We start from the raw sequence: 25,980 nt of genomic DNA, 5'->3' as shown, positions 1-25,980 counted from the left end.
TTATCCATTCATCCATTGATGGACATTTGGGCTCTTTCCATACTTTGGCTATTGTTGATAGTGCGGCTATAAACATTGGGGTGCATGTGTCCCTTCGAAACAGCATACCTGTATCCTTTGGATAGATACCCAGTAGTGCAGTTGCTGGGTCATAAGGTAGTTCTATTTTTAGTTTTTTGGGGAACCCTCCATTTCAGAATGGCCGCACCAGCTTGCATTCCCATCAGCAGTACAAGAAATCCTCTTTCTCCGCATCCTCTGTTGTTGGCCTGAGTTGTTGATGTTAGCCATTCTGACAGGTGAGGTGGTATCTCATTGTGGTTTTGATTTGCGTTTCCTGGATGACGAGTGATGTTGAGCATTTTTTCATGTATTGGTTGGCCATATAGATGTCTTCTTTGGAGAAGTGTCTATTTATGTCTTCTGCCCATTTCTTCACTGGATTATTTGGTTTTTGGATGTTGAGTTTGGTAAGTTCTTTATAAATCTTAAAATACTCTTTATCTGATAGGTCGTTTGCAAATGTCTTCTCCCATTCTGTCAGTTGCCTTTTAGTTTTGCTGATTGTTTCCTTCGCTCTGCAGAAGCTTTTTATTTTGATGAGGTCCCAGTAGTTCATTTTTGCTTTGGTTTCCCTGGCCTCCAGAGACATATTGAATAAGAAGTTGCTGTGGCTGAGGTCAAAGAGGCTTTTGCCTGCTTTCTCCTCTAGGATTTTGATGACTTTCTGTCTTAACGTTTAGGTCTTTCATCCACTTTGAGTTTATTTTTGTGTATTGTGTAAGAAAGTGGTCCAGGTTCATTTTTCTGCATGTTGTTCAGTTTTCCTAGCACCACTTGCTGAAGAGACTGTCTTTATTCCATTGGATATTCTTTCCTGCTTTGTCAAAGATCAGTTGGCCATACGTTTATGGGTCCATTTCTGGGTTCTCTATATTGTTCCATTGATCTGAGTGTTTTTGTGCCATAAAAATAATTTTTTTTATGTTTGTTTTTGAGAGAAAGAGCACAAGCAGGGGAGGAGCAGAGAGAGAGAGGGAGACACAGAATCCAAAGCAGGCTCCAGGCTGTTACCACAGCCGGATGCGGGGCTCGAATTCACAAACCACGAGATCATGACCTGAGCCGAAGTCAGGCACTTAACCAACTGAGCTACCCAGGCACCCCTGTTTTTGCTTGTTTTAAACAAATATAATTCTTTTTTTTTTTTTTTTAATGTTAATTTATTTCTGAGGTAGAGACAGAGCATGAGTGGAAGAGGGGCAGAGAGAGAGGGAGACGCAGAATCTGAAGCAGGGTCTGAGCTGTCAGCACAGAGCCCGACGCGGGGCTCAAACTCACGACCCGTGAGATCATGACCTGAGCCAAAGTCGGTCACTCAACCGACTGAGCCACCCAGGCGCCCCAACAAATATAATTCTTTTATTAGATAAAGCACTCAGATTTTGTTTCATCTTGTGTCCTTTGGATGAATCTTATTTTTAAAAAGGGTATATTAATTTCATGTACAGTGTTGAATTTATTGACATTAAGTTTATAATATTCCCTTATCATTTTAGTGTTTGTAGGATGTGTAGTGTTTGTTAGCCCCTGTCAAGTGCCTAGTTGATGTTCTGATTGCAGTGAATACAGTGATCTCTGGGTATTAAGGACCTTACAGTAGTGCATTAGGGTCACTTCTGAATATCAGAGATCTTCAAATAATGTGGTAGATGTAAAAGATCTTGATCGAACAAAAGTGTGTCAATCCCAGAGAATCCTGGTAAGGTTTTAACATTAGAAAGAGTTCAGTGCCTAATGTCGTATGCCACACATATACCAAATCTGGCGGGTAAATAAAATAATTCAAGTACAGTATGAAATAAAGTTTAGTTAAATCCTTAGATGTCAGGCCGTGCACTGTAGCTGATTACATGTCTATTGAATTGAATCAAACATGGGTTATTAACTATGGAAAATACCCTTTGGCCATTTGAGGTTGATCCCAAGAGGAACCACTTCCCCCTTTGTGCCCCTGCCAGATTATTTGGCTGGATATCACACAGGCCCTGTCCACCTTGCCCATTCTCATTATGTGGAGTTGTTCTTTGCCCTGGGAACCAAGAGCTGTGCCTTGGAGAGGCGGACTCCTGATTTCACTGCTTCAGTGCTTCTTTTCTTTTGTTTTTTCCCTTGAAGATTTTAAGTAATCTCCACACCCATCGTGGGGCTTGAACCCACAACCCTGAGATCAAGAGTTGTGTGCTCCACCCACTGAGCCGGCCAGGCACGTCTTGAGCATTTCTTAACTAGTACTGCTGTTGCCCCTCTCTAGGAACTGGAATGCAAGAATTGGGTAGGCCCAGTGATGTTTGCTTGTAGAGCTTTTATGCCATTTAAATATTAGAACAGCGGTTCACTGAAAAGCCTGGAAGGAAGAAATAATTCAGGGAGATAGAGTGTTAGACCAAAAAGACTGGAGCAGAGAATAAATCCACTGCCAAAATCCAGTTGCAACATTCTTGGTCTCCTGAGCCAGACTTTACGTCTTCGTGTGCTAAATAATTGCCTTACTCTATAATTTGTTTCTGTTTTGTTTTGTTAATACTTGATCATACCTGAATTGTCACTGGTGGTTGCATTGCGAAAATGTTGTCAGGCAGCTCTTTTGGGGAGGATGGCAGGTTTGATGAGTCTTATCCTCGGGTCATGGTTAATATTTTAAAGTGTGAGTGGAAGGGAGACCATTTGTCCCCTTCTCTTTTTTTTTTTTTTTTTTTAATCTGTCCCTTAAGGGAGGTTTGTGTTCTCCTCCTTTAGCAGATTTCCATGTGTTGTTTCCTGGCCCCTAGTGGCCTGGGGAAGGCTTGGTCCCATCCCCTTGGTTCTCCTGCAGGTGCAGTGCAGAATGTGGTCAGACTCGTCTTGTCAGTCTCTTAGTCACACCGCCACCTTCCAGCAGTCTTTGTAGACCAGTGAAAACAGTCTGGAAGCCCTTTTGAATAGCAGGGGGTCTGGTCTCTACCCCAGGATACACAGCAGCTCCTTTTCTCTGCACGTGTACATGGCCCTGAGACATGTCTTGAGGCTGTCAAAAAACACATCCTGGGCTGTCCCAAGTTCTATAAAAAACTGATCCGAATTTTTTAGTTTATTAGGTCCGAGTAACACATTACTTCTGGGCTTAAGGTTTCTCTGTCTCATAGGCACACCTGGAAAAGGTGCAGGCGTACCACAGATTCTCAGGCAGGGAGGTTGCCACTTGAGTACAGGAGCACGTTCTTGCTGGTTCCGTGGCAGACGTGAGGGGTCTGCATGTAGATCCTGAGGAATCCTGCCTCTCCACGGAGGGTGGATCTTGTCCCATTGTCTTTTCAGGGCTATTAGCCTCCCAGATAGGCTTATAAATACGGGTGAAAGTAGCAAAGTACGTTTCAGCCTTGCTGTTTGGAGACCTCTTGCCCAGTCCCGGGCGAACCCTGAGAAGCTCTGCTGCAGAGATTAGCGATCTGAGTCACTGTGCTGTGTGACCGTGGGCCCTCCCTTGCCGTGGGCTTTTTCCTGCAATGTGGTTTAAGGCTTCTGTAAAACTCCTGCTGGAACGGAGGCTTTCGTGGGAGCAGTGGGAAAGTTTGCTTGTGTTCAGCACCTTGGTGCCGAGGTGTCCTTACTCAGAGGGAACGGGGTGACCCACGGCAGTAAAGAGGCCGAGCATTTTGCATCGTTTTAGTTACTTGAGCCACGCTCTCTCTACAGGAAGGCAGACCGCTCCTAGGTAGCTGGCGAAACAAGGCTTGCTCTTCTCTTAACTTCATATACCTTTTGCCCGAAAAGGCGAAACCCTCCCCCGACACGGTGCTGGACGCACAGGCTCACCCTGCCTGCTAACAGTGTGGCTGGGGGTTCGTGCATGGTCGTGGTTGGTGGCAAGTGTGTCTACAGGTCTTACTCCGGTTGTTAACCGTTATGTGGCCGCCCCAGCCCACAGGGTTCACACTTCAAAACCTTTGGCCAGCAGGTTTGATTCAGTTATTGCAGAGGATCTTGCTAACTTGAGGTGCTGCTTAGGAGTGTTTTATTGGGGCGCCTGGGTAGCTCAGTCGGTTAAGTGTCCGACTTCGGCTCAGGTCACCATCTCACAGTTTGTGGTTCAAGCCCTGCGTCGGGCTCTGTGCTGACAGCTCAGAGCCTGGAACCTGCTTTGGATTCTGTGTGTGTCTCTCTCTCAAATATAAAGATTAAAACAAATAATAAATAAAAACTTAAAAAATAAAATAAATAATCTCTACACCCAACATGGGGCTCGAACTCAACAGCTCCGAGATTGAGAGTCATGTGCTCTACTGACTGAGCCAGCCAGGTGCCCCCTCACAGAAAGTTCTCTTGGACAGTGCTCTTCAGGGTTCAGCAAATTAATGGTGGCCATGTTTGCCTTTATAGGTTTATAGAATGTGCCCTTGATTTTTTCCTAAGTTAGTGATCAACAGGAAAGTCAATATAAATAGAAAAGTATGTTTGATTTATATTGGGTAATTCATAAGGACGTTTTTTGTTGGCTTTTTTTTTTCACGGGAAACCAGGAAAAACATAAGAGTTCTCAAGAGAAGAAAAGGTTTTTCTATAAGCCCCTACCAGCCTCTTCAAGGAGTGGGCAGTACTGGGTTTTTTCTTTTGGGCTTAAAGGTCAGTCGAATGTCAAGAGATTAGATTGGATGTATCTGTGGAAAGTCAAATATAATAATGGAGTGTTGATGTTTTAAAGTCACAGTGGGTCTGCCTGTAACACCAGTCCATCTCCTTTCTGCCTCTCATCCATTCCTATCTGCTCAATCAGATTCTTTACAATGGTAATGTGGTTTGGCAGGTACTCAGTTCATGAATCACTTTTCCCTTATCCCTGCTGGCTGGCAGAGGGGTAACCACACCCTTGAACTTGTACAGAGACTGTCGTGGAGTGCTTGTCGGCCTCAGCATAGCCACAGGGAATATCAGGGTACAAGATTTCTGTGGTGAAGGGAGCTTCGTATGATACTTAAGAGAAATCTATTTTTAATTGGGTATTGGTTGGCACTATTACTCACTTGCTTGGACCTAATAGAAATCCAGAATCAGGGAGTCTTGGGGTTACATTTGTAAGGGCAATTCTGCTGGCGCACAGTAGAGTTTCAGACCATTTGTTCTGGCGTGCTGTGTTTCAGTGTGGGGTGTGCTGTGCTTCAAGGATGTCAGACGCAGGTCCTGAGCAGAGGTAGGAGTGTGGGAGGAAAGTGGTGGAAAGTTTTATGATAGGAAAAAATTTAAAGCATCTATCGTTTGACAGTTTCAGATCAGTTATGCAGATTCTTTCTCAGTATGTTCGCTTTATATGTGAATATATATAAAATTCCATTTCCATGCGAATAATGAGAAAGACTGTAAGAAAAATCTTATATGGTGGAGAAGAGTGACAATTGAAATGGTCTGTGATTTAGGGTGTTTTAGATGTGTGTGTTCAATGTGTAATGGGAATCAAGGCACTGTTATGCCCTCCTCCCATTAGAGTACTGTGGCTTACTCAGAAGAAAATCTTTTACTTCATTCCGTCTTCGTGTAGGCTGAAAGCGAAGAAACCAAGGAGCGTCTGTTTGAATCCATGCTCAGTGAGTGTCGGGACGCTATCCAGGCCGTTCGAGAAGAGCTCAAGCCAGATCAGGTAGGACTCTCATCTGGGCCCCAGGCTCTTGCTCGGGGCTGAGGTCCTTCTCAGTCTGTGTGTCTCATTCTCAGTGTGGGAGTGGGGCAGGGGGTCCAGTGGTCTGAGTGCAGGGACTCTTAGCCATGGTATTTTTAGCTATGGTGGTCTGCTGACAAACAGATGCCTGTGAACTCCATCAGATTGAGAGATTTTTCTCTCCATCCTCTTCCTCTTAATGGGTTCATAGTAAGCCTTTGGTCTCAAGTTCATAGCTCCAGGTAATTAATTCTCCAGTGCTCCTTTTTTTTTTTAAAATTTTTTTTTTTCAACGTTTATTTATTTTTGGGACAGAGAGAGACAGAGCATGAACGGGGGAGGGGCAGAGAGAGAGGGAGACACAGAATCGGAAACAGGCTCCAGGCTCCGAGCCATCAGCCCAGAGCCTGACGCGGGGCTCAAACTCACGGACCGCGAGATCGTGACCTGGCTGAAGTCGGACGCTTAACCGACTGCGCCACCCAGGCGCCCCCAGTGCTCCCTTTTTTTAATATCACTGTGATTCTTTTGGGCATCTGGGCTGAAAACCTTGGAACCATTTTTATCTCTACAAATCACCAGCAACCCTGCTAACTCTCTTTGTGACTTCTGTCTCCACTTGTCCACCCCCCCACCCCCACCCCGACCCCGTTTCTGATTAGCCTTTTGTCTTAGACTGCCATAGAGGTCTGACTGTTCTTTACCATCGTGGTCTGGGTTCAGTTCTCCAGGTCTTTCCTGCTGGTAGCAAAAAGTGGGATCTTTCTTGATCCCATGTCACTGTCTCACTGAAAAACCCAATGATACTCCCAGTTCTAGAGCAGTGGTCTCCAAACTTTTGTAATAGTGCACCCAGTAAGTAAAATTGAGCATGTACCTCTGATACGCTTATTTGTAAATATATAATTTATTATTTAATAGAAATGAGGTAAACATAAGTAGAAGTTCTCATTTTCTTCTTATACCACACTCGTTGGGTTGTGTGCACCCTGCTTGAGAGCTCACTGGTCTAGCAAGTGCAGTTCCAACTCCGTGAGCTGGATTCTGGGCCTCCCATTTCCAGATTGTACTTTGCTGCTCCCCTCTGGGTCCTGTGCCTCAAGCTGCTGTATTCACCATCTTGTTAGTAGGCCTTTCCCGCCTCCGTGCATTCCTACCCTTTTCTCCTTTCCCTGCTCACACCTGGCTTGTCCCTCCTCTTCCTCTTCACCTGTCCAAACCCCGCCCTGGTGTTCAGTGTCCAGCTCAGAGCTCACCATTTCTGGGAAGCCTGCCTGCACCGTCCTGGCCCATAAAGGTCTCCCCGTGTTCTAAACATCTAGCACTTGTGGCTGTAATTTTTGTTTGGTACTTTGCCAAGAATTACCTTTTAACATCTTACGTATTGTTTTATGTTTACTTTGTTAAATACGTTTTTTCAAGATTATAAGCATATGAAAAGCAACTTTATCTTTTAGCGTCTGCCGTGGTGCTTTGAGTAAAAAACATTAATAAATATTTGTTAGGCTGTGGACCTGTTTCCTTTATCATTAAGCCACCTTTGTATTTTATACTTCTCTTCATCCACTTAATAGGTATATACAGAGCCCCGCCCTCCATCATTCACCTTGAACCCATAGCAGTTGCAGGGACCCCTCACAGCGTGTGGTGAATATGGTGATACCAAGGTGTCTTAGTTTCCTGTGGCTGCTGTAACATTACCACAAGCTTAGTGGTTTTGAAAAACACACATCTAATTCTCTCCCGCCTTCAGATGGCCTTTAGTGTAAGACTGGTTCGTAGGGCTGCATCCCTTTGGAAGTTCTAGGGGAGGAATCCATTCTCAGCATTCCAGAGAAGGCGTTTTTCAGCTTCTAGAGACCACCTACATTTCTTGCATTGTGGCCCCTTCCTCCATGCTCAAAGCCAGCAGCTTGGCCCCTTCACTCCTCTCTGACCTCTGCTTCAGTCCCAATACCTTGTCTCTGTCACCGGCCCTCCTGGCTCCCTCTTAGAAGGAGCCTGTAATTACACTGGGCCCACCTGGATAATCCAGGCTGATTAAGACATCCTTAACTTCTTCACATCTCTTACCATGTGAGGTAACACCTTCACAAGTCCTGGAGTTAGGATGTTCACATCTGTAGGAGCCATTGTTCAGCCAACCACGAAAGGCTGAGCTGATAGCCCAGAGTTTGGATCTCAGAACGCGCATCCGAGGTGCAGACCCTAAAATGGAGCCATGGGCTGTGGACTGTCTGTTGTTCATGCTTTGGGTCTGGACACTGGGAGCGGTGGACAGGAAGCCTGACTGGCCATAACTCTGAATTCTCTTACTTAAGTCCAGTTTTTCAGGTGCTGGTGACAACCGAGTGGCCCTGCTGTTCTAGAATATGCCCAGGAGATCTTTGATATTTAAAGATCCCTAATTTACTAGAGCTTGTGCCTGTGCTCCACGGCACTCTGGGGACCACACCATGGAATGAGGGGTCAGAGCCAAGGACAGGGTCGGCTGTTTTACCTTTACCTTTATTGCTTTCCGCAGAAACAGAGAGATTACACCCTTGAGGGGGAGTCGGGGAAGGTATCTAATCTTCAGTACCTGCACAGGTAAGGGCTGTCATTTTTTTTTACTTTTTCACAATGTAGTAAAATATATCATTGGAATGAAAGAGTATATATAACGTTTGCGTATTTTAATATTATATAGTAAATAACACTAACAAACGTATGCACGTTTTATCATAAGAGTATATATACCGGGACGCCTGGGTGGTTCAGTTGATTAAGTGTCCAACCCTTGATCTCAGCTCAGGTCTTGATCTCAGGATTGTGAGTTCAAGCCTCGCATTGGGCTCTGCGCTGAGTGTGAAGCCTACTTCGGAAAAAAAGGAAAAGGAAAAGAGTATATATATTGCATTTGTATGTTATTCTGTGACCCGTATAATTTTAAGCGTCGTATGTTAAGAACGAGAACACAGCTAGTAACTCCAAAGCTCCCTGTGGCCCCAGCCTGGTTATTCCTCCCTCTCTTCTACAGGTCACCACTCTCCTCCTCGTGCCAGACTCCTAAAGTTACTCTCCTCCGTGTTCTGAATGTTTTCCATCATCCCGTTTACATTTGAGTTCAATTTCAACTTGAGTTTAATTCTATATTGAGTTTATTTTGAGTGCAGCATAAGGATCTGCTTCACCTTTTTTCCGTTAGGATGATAGATTGTTCCATTACAATTTATTGACTGTGCCATCCTTCCCCCACTGACCTACAGTGCCAGCTCGGGCAGGCGTGCATCCCGTTTTCTCCTCACGTGCTCTTTTTTGGACCCTCTTCTGCTCTGCTGATTTATTTTCTGTACTCGCACCAGTACTGTGATTTCCTGTGCCTTTGTAGTAAGCCTTGGCGTCTGGTGGAGCAGGTCCCCCGCCAGGTTTTTCCTCAGACGTAGCTGGACTCTTTCTGTCCCTTTGCTTTTTCATAATACGTTTTTAAATCACTTTGTCGGGTTAATTTTTTTAAGGTATGGCTCATTTTCTTTCACAGAAGGATGGAAGGAAGAGTGACCTTTTTGGAACTTCGTGGGGAGAAGTAAAGTGACCTGGGAACACTGCACTTCTCAGATTCTCTACCCCACGTGACCTTGAAATCTTAATTACTTTGTTGTTGCTCGTAACTTTTTTAGTGAACTTGGCTCTATTTTCAGCCATTCCCCTAACCCCTCCCTTTTTTTATGAAAACAAAACTGTGCAAACACCCTCTGTCTGCATTAGAGAATTCAATGTTATGTGAATGTCAAATTGAGTGCCAGATGACTCGGAGGGGTATCGAATAAGAACGTCTCTTTGATGTCCTGTATCGCAGCAGTTCTGTGAGAAAGCCAAGGCCCAGGAGGTTAGGGAGCGCGTTTGTAGTTAACAGCCACAGAGAGTCGGGAGTCAGGAGTTGATCCAACTTCCTACCCTTGAAAAGACCCTGAGCTTCAACAGGACTCAGAAAACCTTCAAATTGTGATGCCTCCCTGCCTTTGAATCCATTCTCCCACTTGCATATCTAGCTGGTACCAGGACCGTGGATGGGGTGCCTATGTGACTAAGTCAGTTAAGTGTCCAGCTTCGGCTCAGGTCATGATCTTGCGGATCGTGGGTTTGAGCCCGTGTCAGGCTCTGTGCTCACAGCTCAAAACCTGGAGCCTGCTTTGGATTCTGTTTGTCTGTCTGTCTGTCTGTCTCTCTCTCTCTCTCTCTCTCTCTCTGCCCTTCCCCACTCGCACTCTGTCTCTCTCTCTCAAAAATAAACAAACATTTAAAAAAAAAATTTTTTTTTTTAACTAGCTGGTACCAGGACTCTGGATTTAAATTAGCCAGCTTTGGGGTAAATTGACAGCAGGAATCAATTAGCTGTTGTATTTTCATAAAACTTTGTAAAGATGTATCTAAATTCCTTTACCACTCTGAATAATACTTTGTTTTGAGAATCTCATTTTTCTGAAAAGCTTTAGGAAAATCCATCTCATGATCTTTCCCATTTCTCAGAAGCAGCCACTTGTCCTTTTTTTTTTTTTTTAAATTTACATCCAAGTTAGTTAGCATATAGTGCAACAGTGATTTCGGGATGAATTCCTTAATGCCCATTTAGCCCATCCCCCCCTCCCACAACCCCTCCAGCAGCCCTGTTCTCTATATTTAAGTCTTTTATGTTTTGCCCCCTTCCTTGTTTTTATATTATTTTTGCTTCCCTTCCCTTATGTTCATCTGTTTTGTATCTTAAAGTCCTCATATGAGTGAAGTCGTATGATATTTCTCTTTTTCTAATTTCATTTAACATAATACCCTCAAGTTCCATCCACGTAGCTCCAAATGGCAAGATTTCATTCTTTTTGATTGCCGAGTAATACTCCATTGTACATGTATGCCCCGTCTTCTTTATCCGGTCATCCATCGTTGGACATTTGAGCTCTTTCCATACTTTGGCTATTGTCAATAGCACTGCTAGAAACATTGGGGTGCATGCGCCCTTTTGAAACATCATCACACCTGTATCCCGTGGATAAATACATAGTGCAGCAATTGCTGGGTCATAGGGTAGTTCTATTTTTAATTTTTTGGAGAACCTTCATATTGTTTTCCAGAGTGGCTGCCCCAGTTTGCATTCCCGCCAGTAGTGCAAGAGAGATCCTCCTTCTTCACATCCTCGCCAACATCTGTTGTTGCCTGAGTTGTTAATGCTAGCCATTCTGACAGGTGTGAGTGAGGTGGTATCCATTGTGGGGTTTTTTTTGTTTTTTTTTTTAACGTTTATTTATTTTTGAGACAGAGACAGAGCATGAATGGGGGAGGGTCAGAGAGAGAGGGAGACACAGAATCTGAAACAGGGTCCAGGCTCTGAGCGGTCAGCACAGAGCCCAATGTGGGGCTCAAACTCACGGACCACGAGATCATGACCTGAGCTGGAGTCGGACGTTTAACCGACTGAGCCACCCAGGCGCCCCTCCATTGTGGTTTTGATTTGTATTTCCCAGATGATGTGTGATGTGGAGCATTTTTTCATGTGTCGGCCATCTGGATGTCTTCTTTGGAGAAGTGTCTATTCATGTCTTTTGCCCGTTTCTTCACTGGATTATTTGGTTTTTGGGTGTTAAGTTTGATAAGTTCTTTATAGATCTCAGATACTAACCCTTTATCTGATAATGTCATTTGCAGATATCTTCTCCCATTCCGCTGCTTGCCTTTTAGTTTTGCTGATTGTTTCCTTCGCTGTGCAGAAGCTTTTTATTTTGATGGAGAGCTCAATAGTTCATTTTTGCTTTTGTTTCCCTTGCCTCTGGAGCATGTTGAGTAAGAAGTTGCTGCAGCTGAGGTCAAAGAGGCCTTTGCCTGCCTTCTCCTCTAGGATTTTGATGGCTTCCTGTCTTGGTTTAGGTCTTTTATCCATTTTGAATTTATTTTTGTGTGTGGTGTAAGAAAGTGGTCCAGGTTCATTCTTCTGCATGTCGCTGTCCGGTTTTCCCAGCACCATTTGCTGAAGAGACTGTCTTTATTCCATTGGATATTCTTTCCTGCTTTTTCATAGATTTCTTGGCCATATGTTTGCAGGTCCGTTTCTGAGTTTTCTGTTCTGTTCCATTGTTCTGAGTGTCTGTTTTTGTGCCAGTACCATACTGTCTTGATGATTACAGCTTTGTAATATGTCTTAAAGTCCAAGATTGTGATGGCTCCAGCTTTGGTTTTCTTTTTCAAGATTGCTTTGCTGTTGAGGGTCTTTTTGGTTCCATTAGAATTTTAGGATTGATTTTCTAGCTCTGTGAAGAATGCTCGTGTTATTTTGATAGGGATTGCCCCTTATCATTCTTCAAACAAAGTCTCTTGGTATTTACCTCTACGTCTCTAAATGACATGAGTGTGTTGGATTTAGGTATTTCCTACCCCTTCCCATGATGGCCCGCGCTCTTCCTTTGGTCCCTCCCTTACAAGCTGGCTTCCTTACAAGTTTCCTCATTTCTCATACCATTTTAATTTCTAAGAGCTTGTGTATATTGTTTGAATATTGATTTTTTTTTCAACATTTATTTATTTATTTACTTATTTATTTTTGGGGGGGGGACAGAGAGAGACAGAGCATGAACGAGGGAGGGGCAGAGAGAGAGGGAGACACAGAATCGGAAACAGGCTCCAGGCTCTGAGCCATCAGCCCAGAGCCCGACGCGGGGCTCGAACTCACGGACCGCGAGATCATGACCTGGCTGAAGTCGGACGCTTAACCGACTGCGCCACCCAGGCGCCCCTGAATATTGATTTTTTTAAATAGTGTCTCTTTCTCTTTTTTTAATGTTTATTTGTTTATTTAGAGAGAGAGAGAGAGAGAGAGAGAGTACGAGTGGGAGAGGGGCAGAGAGAGAGAGAATCCCAAGCAGCCTCTGTGCTGTCAGCACAGAGCCCAATGGGGGCTTGATCCCACAAACCATGAGATCATGACCTGAGCCGAAATCAAGTTGGATGCTTAACCAACTGAGCCACCCAGGTGTCCCATAAGCTTAATGTCTCTTTCTAAGCTTATGACCAGAAAGTTTTCCCTCCCTCTTCTTCCTGCCAAGTCTGATTCTTCCAAGTTGCTGTTTTTCCCCCTTGGTTTTGGCCTCTTCTGCCTTATTAGATGTTTTCTTTATGTGGTGTTCGACATCTGTTAAAAAATGTACCTTGTCTGGTGGGAACTCCACTTGTGCGTGGGGCTCATCAGCTTGGGCTTCACTACAGACGTTCTGGTTCTGCCTTTTCATCCGGGACCCTGACTCCAAAATCTCGGAGGGTGTTTTCTTGGGTGGGTCAGATCCCCAGAATGTACCAGCAGCTCTTGTCCTACAAGCCGAGTAGGGGAAGGCTAGGGGGCAGCACCTAGGATTTGACAGTCTCATAATCCCCAGGGTTCTTTGTGGAATCCTGACCTCAGCTATGCCTGTGTGCCTGTCCCCAGGCTGTGTCCTCTCCCAGGGATGCCTCCAGTCTTCTGCCAGAGTAAGACAGAGATCTAGAGGCCCAAATACTTTCCCCCTCTAAATACATTTTAAACAGTCTTCGCTTGTTACCACATTTATATCCCCAAGTATTAAAAGAGATTTTCCAGACGGTCCAGTTACAATAAGCAGGCATAGTCTCCAGTGTGTATGTGTGTTCAGTACACATAACCATCCAGAGAAGTTGTCCCTTAGTATTTTCTGAGAAGAGAAGGTCATCGGATGAGTAGGAGCAGCTGTCGTGCAAGCTCAGTGTCCTCGTAGTGTGGGCCAGCATGTCATTAATCCTTGCTTCAGGGACGAGCTTGCCGTCCATGGATCATCTCAAGGACTAACAGTGACTCCTGAAGTTAGTAGCTTTGTGGCTTTTTAAGAAAGAAACAGGGGATATAATTCAAGCTAAAATCAGATTTCATCATAAGGTCTCATACTGGCTCGCCACAGATTTGCCACTGAATAGCAGCCAGAATCGTGGGCCCTTGAGCTTGAGGCCCAGGCCAAATGGCCCTACTGTGGGACACGCCCTCGCCCCACGCCCTTCCCCTAGGTCAGTCCCAACTTGTGGTCCAGTGCTCTTCTCAGAACGCCAGCTTCTCTGAGCATAACCTGAGCTGACGTGTGGTACATTCCAGCTACCTGACTTACATCAAGCTGTCAACGGCCATCAAGCGGAACGAGAACATGGCCGAAGGTCTTCAGAAGGCACTGCTGCAGCAGCAGCCGGAAGACGACAGCAAGCGCTCCCCGCGGCCCCAGGATCTGATCCGCCTCTATGACATCATCCTGCAGGTGACCCACGGGCACTAGGGAAGCCAGGGCCCGTCCTTTGCATGTTGGACACAGAACGACTCGGCTTTGCACAGTGAAGGGGGTGTGACAGGCAGCAGCTGTTAGTGTCTCGGGAAAAAGGGTCTCGTTCTACCAGCTCAGCAGTCTGGGCCTCGACACGCCACGTGCTGATGTGTGGAGGCCAGTGACCTCTTAGGTGTTATCTGTGCGAGGTCCTCCCCCACAGGCCGTGGGACCCCCTGAGGCCACGCCGGCTTGGCCCCCTGGGAGTTGGCTGGTGAGTAAGATCAAGAGACACGTGCACACAAACCAGGCCTCCGTGGGAGATGCCAAACGGAGAGCTGCTCTGAAATGAAGGAGGCAAGAGGCCTCCTCTAGCTGACTTGGTCCGGGAGGCCTCAGAAGGAGGGGAGATGCGAGCAGGGGCGTAAAGGACAAGCAGGCTTTCGGTAGCAGAGAGGGGACGGCGGTGACACCGGGCGTGGCTGCTGCCAAGCTTCCCCTTGCAGACCTTCCCGTCATTCCTGGCCCGGGCTTTCCTTGCCCACGTGTGTTTTTTACAAGGTTTCCTGTCAAAAACCCAGTCAGAGGCCTGCCCTTGATGAGTTCTCTTGTTGCCTCTCTTGTGCAGAATCTGGTGGAATTGCTCCAGCTTCCTGGCTTAGAGGAGGACAGAGCCTTCCAGAAGGAGATAGGCCTGAGGACGCTGGTGTTCAAGGCTTACAGGTAAGGTCCCGTGAGGTGGATGGCGCTCCCCTGTGCCGTGTGCTGTCTCTGGAAGCCTTGGGAGCGTGGAGCAGACTCGAGAAGATTGGGTTGTTGGCTGTATGCCTACCCGGCCTGCGGTCAGAACAGTTAGCCCAGCGTGCTCAGGGGACGTCTTTGCTGAAGGTGGTGGCTGGGAGTTTCCAGTGTACCTCGTTTGCTCTTTGGATGGGGGAGCCCCTGCTAAAGGTCTTCTCCCTCCTCTCCCCTCCTTCCTCCCAGTGGAAAAGGGACAAGTGTAGGAAGGGTTTAGTTAACAGAACCAGAGCGGAACCTGAATTGGATTGGGAGAAAGCTAAGCCTCTGTTTTGTTTTGTTTTTTGTTTTGTTTTGTTTTGTTTTGTTTTGTTTTTAAGTGAATCATGTTATTTATAACTTGGAGGTGGGCAGTGTGGAGCAAGATGGGCATGGACAGGATGGCAGAATAGCGTCGGTTGTGAAATTGTGCCCCGCCTTTTGGCTCTCGTGCCCTAGCGCTAACTCTCTAGCGTGCCTCGTCGTCGCACTTGTCACCCCTCCTCCTGGTCCACGTGGACCCTTCTGTTAGGGGACCAGCAGCCCAGGCCCTGTTGACCCCAGTGGAGTAGTTTCCATTCGGAAAAGGATTCTCGGGTTTGGTTTTTGAAAAAGATGAGCAGGGATGAACGAGCTGGCCCGGACGTGTGCGTGGCGGGTGGGTTTCATATTTGAGCCAGGCAGCGTTCCTCGTTCGTGCCTGTCCCCGCTTCTGCCACATGCCTTTGGGAGCGGCAGAGTCAGACAGTAGATGAAAGACAGTGGGTCTTTCACAGAGTAGGACCTGCACTGTCACCGGCGGTGGCAGGGAAGAGGCTAGGTTAGCCTGGCGAGCCCGGATGGAGGATGTCGGGGTCACTATGCAGTGATGAGGAGTCGGGATCTTGTGTGCAGTGATCCCGAGGTTAAGAAACCTGTTTGCAGGGGTGCCTGGGTGGCTTAGTTGGTTACGCAACCGACTTCAGTTCAAGTCATGATCTCAAGGTTTGTGAGTCGAGCCCCATGTCGGGCTCTGTGCTCACAGCTCGGAGCCTGGAGCTGCTTCAGATTCTGTGTCTCCCTCTCTCTCTGTTTCTCCCCCACTCGTTTCTCTCTCTCTCTCTCTCTCTCTCTCTCTCTCTCTGTGTCTCAAAAATAAATAAAGATTTAAAAAATTAAAAAAACAAACCTGTTTCCAAATGTAAAATTTAGCCTTAACTTGAAGGAAAGACTTCATCTCAGGTAACTGTTGCTCTAGGATGCTCTGGCTCTTTCCCGTTCCCCTCAGGTGTTTTTTCATCGCTCAGTCCTATGTGTTGGTGAAGAAGTGGAGCGAAGCCCTTGTCCTGTATGACAGAGTCCTGAAATACGCAAATGAAGTAAATTCTGACGCCGGAGCCTTCAAGAACAGCCTAAAGGTGAGTCGTTGGTCCTTGTTTCCAGGCCCAGAGAAGTTGTGCTGTGAGGCTCCGTGGGGGCTGAGGCCCCTCCTCAGGTTGGTCCTGCCTGGTCCGCCGTGGGATGTAGTGTGCCCCCGAGGGCCCGGGAGCCACAGGCTGTAACTCCTGGCAGCGTTCCAGGCCTCACATGGACTCACGTGCTAACAAGGAAAGCCATTCCCTGGTTAAAATAAAGCTGAAGTACAGTTCTCAGACTCAGCTACATGTTACAGTCACCTGGGGAGATTGTTAAAAGGTGGCTGAGTCCCACCCCAAGAGATGCTGGTTCTAATCAGTGTGGTGTTTAGGGTGGGCACCGGGATTTTTTAAAGCCCCTCGGTGATCGTGATACGCAGCCAAGTTGAGAACCACCGACGAAGCCTTTCCACACAAAGTGTGCCTGTGCCAGCAGCAGCATTTGGGAACTTACTAGAAATGCAGACTCTGAGGCCCCACTCCAAGCCTGCTTGGTTTAAATCTGCATTTTAGCGACAACCCCGGGCAATCTGGGTGTACCTCCTCGAAGCTTGCCTGCCTGTGGAAAGTACCTGGTGGTTTGGTTCGTATTACTGCTTGTTGAATGACAGCTAGCTTCTTAAGCTGTGGACTGCTGGGATGAGGTGGAGATCAGAGCATTGGCCGGGCCAAGGAATCCAGGCACATTTTCCTGGTGGAGCCTACTTGGAAAGGCAAGCCGGGACTACCCATGGCGGGACCCACTGCTCCCCAAGCGCCCGCCCCTTCCCTCAGAACAGTGCTGGGTTCCAGGGTAACGTGCACACCTGGCTTCTGCCTTCAGAGAGCTTGTGGTTTTGTCGCAGTCACAGACTGGCGAGCAGGAAGGAGCAGGTCCTCCGGTGAAGGTGGAGAGAGAGGAAGGAGTGGGGGGGAGGGCGTGTGACCAGCACGGTGGCAGTGTAACCATGGGATGTCCTTGGGATGTGGAAGCAGACTCTGCGGACAGTTATCCCAGGAGGAAGAGGCATTTACAAATGCCCATCTGACCTAAGTCAGGGAATGGAGGCGGGAGGATTCAGATCATTCCGAATTTTGCCGGGCATGAGACCGCAGCCTGGTCTGTGGCCCCCCTATGCTTCAGTCTCCTCCTCCGTAAAGGGGAGTGCAGGTTATGTCAGGATTATTGCAAAGATGGAATTAGCAGTTATGTGAACTGCTCAGCACAGCCTGGCCCATCGTGCATTTAGCGTCTGATCTGCTTATTTATTGTTATCATCACAACTCTCTCCGGGCAATGTTACTTAAGCCACGGCATAGCTTTTCCTGTTTGAAACAAGCTAGTTTTTGTTTCATTTTTTAAGTGGGGCTTGAACTCACGACCCTGAGACTGAGTTGCTCGTTCCACAGACTGAGCCAGGCATGCACCCCAAGCTAGTGTTTTGTTTTCTAATAGGGCAAACCATTTATAAAGTCTCAAGCCTACGAAAATACCAGTGGGATCACTTAGCGCAGTCAGGTTAGTTTGGTGCCCGTCTCTGACCTGGCCCTGGCTCGTGAGAACCTGTTTTCTGACTCGTTAACAGGACCTGCCTGACGTTCAAGAGCTCATCACACAAGTGAGATCAGAGAAGTGTTCTCTGCAGGCGGCAGCGATCCTGGGTGAGCCACTTGCCTGTGCTTTGCTGACTGTGTTCCCGAATTTCCTTCGCTGCCATCCCTCCTCTCTGCCACCCCGTACACTACTGTTTTGGTTAATCTGTAAGATTTTTCTTTTTCTCTGCTGTTACATCTGCCACATGAAGGCATCAAACTGTGTAGAAGAATTTAGAGAAACTGTTAGGCCGTCTCTTCTCCCTAGTGATTTTCGTACGGCCGTGGGAGCTCCACCGGGCTGACGTTACTTCTGGGTTTATCATGTGCTTGTCTGCAGTGCTTAGCAGAGTTTGGCCCAGGAAGGAGAGGGCTAACTTCCCCACATGTTGGCTCTTGGGATTTAGAACCCATACGTGTGACAGGTGTCATTTGTGACTGTGGTGTGTTAAGTGTCTCTTCTTACGGAGTCCCTATGCAACTTTCAGATGCAAGTGACTCCCACCAAACGGAGACTTCCTCCCAAGTAAAGGATAACAAGGTACGTCTGGGGCTTTTGAGGAATGAAGAGTAGGATTCATAACTCACTAGTTACAGAGCAGAGGACCCTTAACTTCTAAGTAAACACCATACTTGTCTCCCTTCTTTTACTCAGAGACCTCAGAGCTGCTTGGGTGAGGTTAACGCCAGCTAGGTGGGCCCAGATAAGGAGCGTGTAGTGTGGTGTAGGAACGTGTACTGTGCAGAGCAGCTCCACTGGCTGGGAGCTCTGCCTGGGACGTCCGGTAGGCCTGTGCCCCGGTCCTGGCCCACCCCTCGCTCACCCTCTCTAGGCTTCAGTGACTCTCCGCTATGAAATGGGAACATGACGGCACCCTCATAAGAGATTTGTGGGGATCAAGTGAGGGGGCCCCTGTAGGCTCTGAACTGGATGCTCAGCACGTAGTGAATGACGCTCCCCTGGTGGCCTGTGGTTAACGCCTGCATTCCTCCCTCTGACTTGCCTTCCAGCCTCTGGTCGAACGGTTTGAGACTTTCTGCTTGGACCCTTCCCTTGTGACCAAGCAAGCCAACCTCGTGCACTTCCCGCCAGGATTCCAGCCCATCCCTTGCAAGCCTTTGTTCTTTGACCTGGCCCTCAACCATGTGGCTTTCCCACCCCTCGAGGACAAGTTGGAGCAGAAGACCAAGAGTGGCCTCACTGGATACATCAAGGGCATCTTTGGATTCAGGAGCTAACTAGGCTCTTCTTGGGGGCAGGGGGAGAATCTCCCTCTTCATCTGTATTGTGAGAAAACCCCAGCGAGTTCCATGATATTAAATCCAGGTCTGCATCGGCCCAGGGCCGGAGTGTAACATCCTCAGCGCTGCGTCCCTGTGTCTCGTGTGTTTGTGCACTCACATTCTTAACCGGTGTGCTAGAAGGGGACCCTGCTGTCTTCCGGTGGACGTGTGCGGGATCCCTCTGTCCGCACCTCCTGGAGGAAGGGCCGTTGCCGTCTGGCCACGTGTCAGCCGCGTTCGGGTGGGTCCACGCCAGGCATGGATGGGAGCTCGGAACTTTCTGTCATGTTTCTTCAGTACCATGGATTTGAAATGGACTCCTCCTCGCTGTGAGCATCCAGAGTCCGTGAGGGGTCTGTGACCAGGAAACACTGGCAGCGTCACCCCGGAATTACGGTCAGCCTTATTCCCTGTCACCTCCTAGTGGAAGTTAAGTTTCAGAACAAGCAAAGAGCTCTATTTTTAGAAGAAATGTGTTACACTCAGAAATGATGAAAACAAATCTTATATTAAAAGGCAAAGATGCTGGAGACTGTGCCCATTTTTTACGTGTCCTCACCCATCCCGTCCTGTCAAGTGTACCCCGACTTGTGGCAACTCGGCCGTGTCCGAGGCCAGATAGGGCAGTGTTCGAGAAGGTGCCCCCCATCAAGATTTTTAGATGCCATAAATGATATTTGAATCAATTTCCATGCTTTTTAAACTTTCTCCCTTAGTGACCCTTTTCTATTTCTTTCGTAGCATCAATAGCAGAAGTCCCAAAAGCAGTGTAAGAAAGCTAGGAATAAAAATGATTTAGACATGAGCTGTATCTGAAACCACTGAATCCCTTTCGGGGACGCACACTCACCCCTTAGGAAAGCAGAACCACTGCGGGCGGTGTTGGCTTCCCTGCGGCACAGACCTGGAGCCTACTAGGGCGGCTTGAAGGGAAGGTTGGGCAGTTAATGAAGGCCTGAGACTGTTCTTTCAAGATGGAACCCACGGTGCCTTGTGTTTTCCCGGGGAAACTGCAGAGGGTGGGTGTTGCCAGAAGTGAGACTGGAAGACAAATCAGCCGCCTGTGTTAGAGTTGAATGTTGTGTAGGACACCAGGTGCTCAGATTGTGAGCTCTCCTCCCCTCAGGATCTGCTCTGGGTCAGAGAGCCTTAGGAGGCGGATTTTGTTTGTAAATGGAAAGTTTTCCCATCTGTGCCACGCAGTCGAGGGGTGTCCTCCCCCACTCTGACGATACTGCGCGGATGACCTGAGCCTGACGTCTTGGGTTTTGGTCCCAGAGGCTTGGAGCAGTGTCTCTAATGGTCTGAGGGAGCCCTGGGGGCCTTTATCCTTTTCCTCCCCCTCTTCTCCCTCTTCTTGGCTCCCCGGCTTAGCAGCACCAGGCTGTGGTCTAGGTTCTGTACTTCCCTCACCACATTCTCTGCTGACCCTCCAGCCACAGCTGGGCCGGGCACCCACCTGCAGGGAGCCCTCCAGCCTGCATCTCCTGCCCCCATCTGGGAAGGTGTCCCTTTGTATTGCAGATGGCCCTTCCTGCCCCTCCCACTCTCTTTAGAGTGCTGGCGTCAGTCATTCTGATTGACCTTCTCTAAGCTTTTCCTTTCTTGTGGCGACACCAGAAATTCCCTTCGTCCCAGTGTCCCTGGCAGCTGCTCTGTAGTGGTGGCTGTGGTCGGCCAGTGAGGCCGTAACAAGATATGTTTAGTATTAAGAGCACATGTTTACACAAGAAGACAGACCTGGCAGGGCCGAGGTCTCCGGTTAGTTTGTACATCCCTTCACACAGGATCCCTTGACATTAAACAGCCTGTCGCGGGAGACGGAGGGCCAAAAGCAGGACCCCATTCTGTCCTCGGGCCAGGAAGCAGCTCTCCCCTCTTCTTGGGAATGGGTTCAGACTTGAGCCCTGGGCTGCTCCTTGGGCCGGCGCAACTTGCTGGGTAGAGTCACAGAATGGAACGCCAGCGGCCACTCAGTCCTTTCTGCACAGGTAATGAGAGATGCAGTGAGGTCTCGGGGTGTAAGATTTGGGTGCGGGCACCCGCTTTGCTTCCTGTCCTCGTTCTGCAGTTGTGGCACCCCTCCCTCCACCCAGATGAGCTACGCTTGGTCAGCGGGTTTGGACCCTGCCAGAACTTCAGTCTCCCAAGTTGCAGAGAGTAGGGGAAGCTTAATTTGGTCTCTGCACTGTAATTTTTTTTTTAATGTTTATTTTTTGAGAGAGAGAGACAGTGCAAGTGGGGTGTGGGGGGGCGGGGTGGTGGGCAGAGAGAGAGGGAGACGACAGAATCCAAAGCAGCTCCAGGCTCTGAGCTGTCAGCACAGAGCCCGACACGGGGCTGGAACTCGAACCCTGAGCTGAAGTCAGACGCTTAACCGACCGAGCCGCCCAGGGCGCCCATGGTCTCTGCACTTTTAGAACATGACCTACAGCTGCTGTGCTCATGGTTTCTATTCGCTTGTCTGTTGAGTGGTGGCGGTCTTGATTTGCAGAAGCGGTAGTAGTGAAAAGCTAACTTCAGTTCCCAGGGGACATAATTTGGCCAAGTTTGTTGCCCGTGAATCTGTTGGTCCTGTTTGGAAAAAAGGAGCGTTGAGACACCTGGGGTCAGACAAGCCCTGCCTTACCAGTTTCCTACGTTTTTTCCTCCTTTCTTGTGATTGTTCTGGGGTACTGGGCCTCTCTGGTTTTACATTAAGCTGAGAATTCTTGGATTCCCTGTTGGAAATGAAACACTGCCAGGCTGGGTCCCATCTCCTGGTGGCATCCTGAGCCTTTGACCATGGCCCTGAGGTGACAGCCTGTGGTGGCAGTGCACCCCTCCCCCCACGGTGGCCTCACCCCCTCTAGGAGAGGACGATGGACTCCTGGGACTTCCCGGGAGGGGCTGTGCTCCGCCTGGCCACTGTGATGCTGTGATGCCGATTTGGCTCATCTGGCATCATTCGTACCAAAAGCTAGCTGATGGCGGAATTCTAAACAGCACATGGCCATCCACAGCCTTCACAAGCTTGGAACCTTCAGAGGCCTAGGAAAATGTCCAAAGATCGGAAAAACATGTGTTGGTTTTAGTTTTATTTTTAAGACACTTGTTGCTACGGAAGAGACGGAAACCAGGTTTAGCTGTAAAATTTATCGATGTTCCAAAGCCGAGAGAGAAATTGGAAGCTGCCTGCATCCTGACAGCCCCAGCTGGAAGAATCTAGCCCGTGGGTCTACCAGGTGTTAGGGAGCCTGCACGGGGCACGGGCAGGACGGGCCCGGCGGCAAGCACCACCCAGCACGGTGAGCGCTCTGCAATGTTAGTGGGGTTACCAGTTGGTAGGAGTTGGAGGAAATAGGATCTCGGATGATGAATACCGATGGAATGTTCCCGAGAACCTTTTGTCTGACCTTTTCAATTTCGAACTGTTAAGGGACTGATCTCAGGATCTAAGGTTTGATTTTTAGTTTTGCTTTAAGGCGGGACTGTGACAGCCTCCACGGCCCTATCAGAGCCCGTCCGTCCGTCCGGCGAGCTGCTCTGGGCAGGTGCCAGGACCTGCAGAAAACCCCAAGCAGGCGGGGCTCCGCTTTCCTCCCGGCCGCACCCTCTGCGTTGTGTTGGAGGGGGAGCCCGGCTTCTGTGGTCCCCTTTCTTTCCACCTCCATTAACTGTCACTGTGTGTCCTCATGCTCAGTCTGTGGTTGAAGGACTCCTCACACGTGGAAAAGAGCCACATCTGGCAGGAGGCAGACAGGTAACCGGTCCCCGAAAGCTGGCGGTGGTAGCTCGCTCTGGCTCGCGTGTGGAGTGGAGAGGGTGTGGAGGTCCTCACCTGTAAAAGAGGGGCGTCTGTCTCTAATGGAGAAGGACAGCAGGCACAGGGCTTAGTACCCAACAGCCACTTGACAGAGAGGAATTTCCCTCCCTTCGCTCCTCTGTGGACGCAGCTGGCATTAGAACACGTGCTTCTCCCTCCAGTGCTGCCTGTAGCCCGTTGGCACCTGTGCCCCTTCGGGGCTCTGACCTGGGGCCTGGCGGGAGGAGCTCCTGCCCAGCTAGGACCCGTTCATAGAAGTCTCTTCTCACTGTAGCCCAACAGCAAGCGGCTCTCTCCTGGGACAGTGTGAACCCCGGGTCCAGGAAGCGGGGCTGCCGTGCAGGGAGTTGGCCGGGGTGGGCTTCCCTCAGCGCACCCCACGGCCTTTCTCTGCCGCCCTCCCTCCAGAGCTGGGCCCTGCTGGGTCTAAACGGTGTCACCAGGACAACCAGCCGAGTCCACAGAGCTGCCTGTCCTGTGTGCTTCCAATTTCCTGGCAGGGAAGACTAATTAGGAAGGGCTGCTCCTCAGCTGTGAAGACTGTTGCTAGCTCTTTCGGTTTTGTTCTGTAAACCTCGTCCTTCCTCAGGCCAGTGCCCGGGGCTCCGTGCAGGTTCGCCGCCTCCACCAGACCTGAACTTCACAGGTGGGCCGCAGGTCTTCAAGGTGGCAGCCCGGAGCCCTTGGGCACCCTGGGAGACCTGGAGGCCCAGCAGTTCCTGGGTGACAGTGGGCAGCTGCAGACTTCTGGAACTTCCTGGAACATAGGGGTTGCTTGTGCAATAGCAGGCTTCACTGCGGCCCAGAGGCAGGGCCGTCCCAGCACTGGTCCAGCACCTGGACTGGGCCGGCCTCTGTGGCCCAAGGCTAGGGAAGGGAAGTCACTCCTAGAGGGGAACAGACATCAGAAGGCCGCCTTGACCTTGTCCTCTCAGGCCAACTTGGGACTTGAGGACTCCTGAGGTCACCCTGTACTCTCTGTCTCGCCATCCAGTATGGGGGGCCCTAATCTCGCGATAGGTGGGGTTCGCTTGTTGGCTGGTTTGAATTGCTAGACTCTTCCTGTAAAAGGCCCAAAAGGAAGAGCTCCTTTTCCTCCTGTTCTGCTCTTAGGCAGCCGTGGTCACCTTCTGCTTGTCTCCAGGCTGACCTCCAGGCTTGTTGGGTTCTGGGGCCCACAGGTCTGCCTCCCCTGGCGCCTGCAGGCAGAGAGAGGCTCATCCCTAATGCCCTGCCCCGGCAGCCCTCACCTCTCCAGGCCCAGCTGGTGGAGGCACCTTCGCTCCTCAGCGGGCCAAGGAAGCGTGAGGCGGGAGAGCTTATCAGTCAGCTCGGCTCCACGGGCCTGGTGGCAGAGCTTCTGTTCAAACAGGGCAATTTGCAGAGATGCAAGTCTGGCCTGATCGAGGGCCACACGGGAGTTTGGCAGGTGATGGCTCCCGGGGCAAAGTCAGCAATTGCCACCATCTGCTTCAGCAGGGAGAAGAATGCCCCTCTCTGCAGGAGCCCGGGGGGGGGGGGGGGGGGGCGGCGCATAAGCCCTGGCACACGGTCCCAGCTGCCACCCTGTTGCCCAGCTGCGTGCGTGCATGGCGGCCTTGGAACTGGGACCTGGGCGGCTTTCAGTTCTGATCAGCCCTGCTCTGGGCTCCGGCCCCACGAGCTGCGAGTGGCCCACGTCACTCGGCCTGCGTGCTCCAGGCTGGGGGATGCAAGCAGCTACCGCTTGAAGTCGTAGCTGGCACAGTGCTGGGGGGAGACCTTGGACTAGTCCACCTCAGCTGCTCACGCCACAGAGGAGGACGCAAGCTCCAGGCGAGGGGAGGCCCTGGGGGTAGGACAAGGAGCCAGGTGGAGCTCGGCCGGCCTGCTGCAGAAGGAGATGTGGCAGGGGCCAGGCCTGGGAAGCCTGAAAGTTGGGACGCCCTGTCCAGCTTCCAGGTCAGAGCTGTTTGGTAGAATTGTACAGGTGGCCCCTGAAAAAGATGGGTGTGTACTGTGCAGGCCAACTTATTTGGGGCTTTTTTTTTTTTTTTTTTTTTTAATAAATGCAGTCCAGGGGCGCCTGGGTGGCTCAGTCGGTTGAGCCTCCGACTTCAGCTCAGGTCACGATCTCACGGTCCGTGAGTTCGAGCCCCGCATCGGGCTCTGGGCTGATGGCTCGGAGCCTGGAGCCTGCTTCCGATTCTGTGTCTCCCTCTCTCTCTGCCCCTCCCCCGTTCATGCTCTGTCTCTCTCTGTCTCAAAAATAAACGTTAAAAAAAAATTTTTTTTAAAGAAAATAAATGCAGTCCAGTACTATAAACAGATTTTCTCTTCCTAAAGACTTTCTTAATATTTCTTCTCCAGCTTTCTTCATTGTGAGACTATATAATACACATCACATATAAAATCTGGGCTAATCGACCATTGGTGTTACCAGTAAGACTTGCAGTCAACAGTAGGTTGTTAGTAGTTAAGTTTGGGGGGTGTCAAAAGTCATGCAGAGATTTTCAACTTAACGGGGGGCTGGCACCCTGCACCCCCCACATTGTTCAAGGGTCAACTTACCGTGAGCCACAAATGCAAGCCACATCTGTAATTTTAAGTTTTCGGGAAACGCACATTAAAAGCGAAGTGAAAAGCAACCCATAAAACTATTTTTTTAATGCATTTCATTTAACACAGGGTATCCAAAATATTTTGACTTTAATCAATATAAAAAAAATGAGATATTTTACATCTTTTCATACTGAGTCTTTGAAATCAAGTGGCTGCCGTGTGGGACGGTACAGGTCTCCATGGAGGCTCTGTCCCATCCCGGCCTTCTCAGTGACACTTGGCTTGCTCACATATTTAAAGCCCTACTTCTTTTCTTTCTTTGTCCCTTCCCTTTCTCCTGTGCTTTTAGTCTTGGGGGTCAGGATCACTGCCATCTGACTAGGAACATCTCCGAGATCAGGCTGTTCCTGCCTGCGTGTCAGCCCCCGTCTGGGGAGCTGGGTGCTGATTTGACTCGGCATTAGACAGTCACGCCAGGAATTCACCTCTTGGTTTTCTTGCAGTGAATCAGTTAGCCTTAATCGCTGGGGCGTGTGCAGGCCTCCTGTGGCGCTTGTTTATTTCCGGGAGAGCTTCTGCAGACAGGAGACCAAGCTCAAATGTTCCAAATCTCCGCCTCCTGCCTTCTCCAGCCGGGGTCTG

General features: G+C 49.2%; 1 protein-coding gene across 2 annotated transcripts in view; it reads left to right on the top strand.

The window, feature by feature from the left end:
• The window catches only part of SRP68 (signal recognition particle 68), a 46,339-nt gene extending 26,817 nt beyond the window's left edge, over positions 1-19,522 (top strand). For both annotated transcript variants that reach the window (XM_043585632.1, XM_043585631.1), the window contains 8 exons: positions 5,573-5,671; positions 8,214-8,278; positions 13,806-13,962; positions 14,594-14,688; positions 16,010-16,139; positions 17,702-17,777; positions 18,197-18,249; positions 18,720-19,522. In XM_043585632.1, coding sequence (XP_043441567.1) covers positions 5,573-5,671; positions 8,214-8,278; positions 13,806-13,962; positions 14,594-14,688; positions 16,010-16,139; positions 17,702-17,777; positions 18,197-18,249; positions 18,720-18,947 — 903 coding nt within the window. In that variant the 3' untranslated portion in view covers positions 18,948-19,522. The remainder of the gene's footprint in view (positions 1-5,572; positions 5,672-8,213; positions 8,279-13,805; positions 13,963-14,593; positions 14,689-16,009; positions 16,140-17,701; positions 17,778-18,196; positions 18,250-18,719) is intronic.
• The last annotated feature ends 6,458 nt before the right edge of the window (positions 19,523-25,980 follow it).

This window comes from Prionailurus bengalensis, chromosome E1, assembly GCF_016509475.1.
Source record: "Prionailurus bengalensis isolate Pbe53 chromosome E1, Fcat_Pben_1.1_paternal_pri, whole genome shotgun sequence".
Lineage (NCBI taxonomy): Eukaryota > Metazoa > Chordata > Mammalia > Carnivora > Felidae > Prionailurus > Prionailurus bengalensis.
Note: the sequence above shows the minus strand (reverse complement) of the source record. Positions and strands in the feature narration are given on the sequence as shown.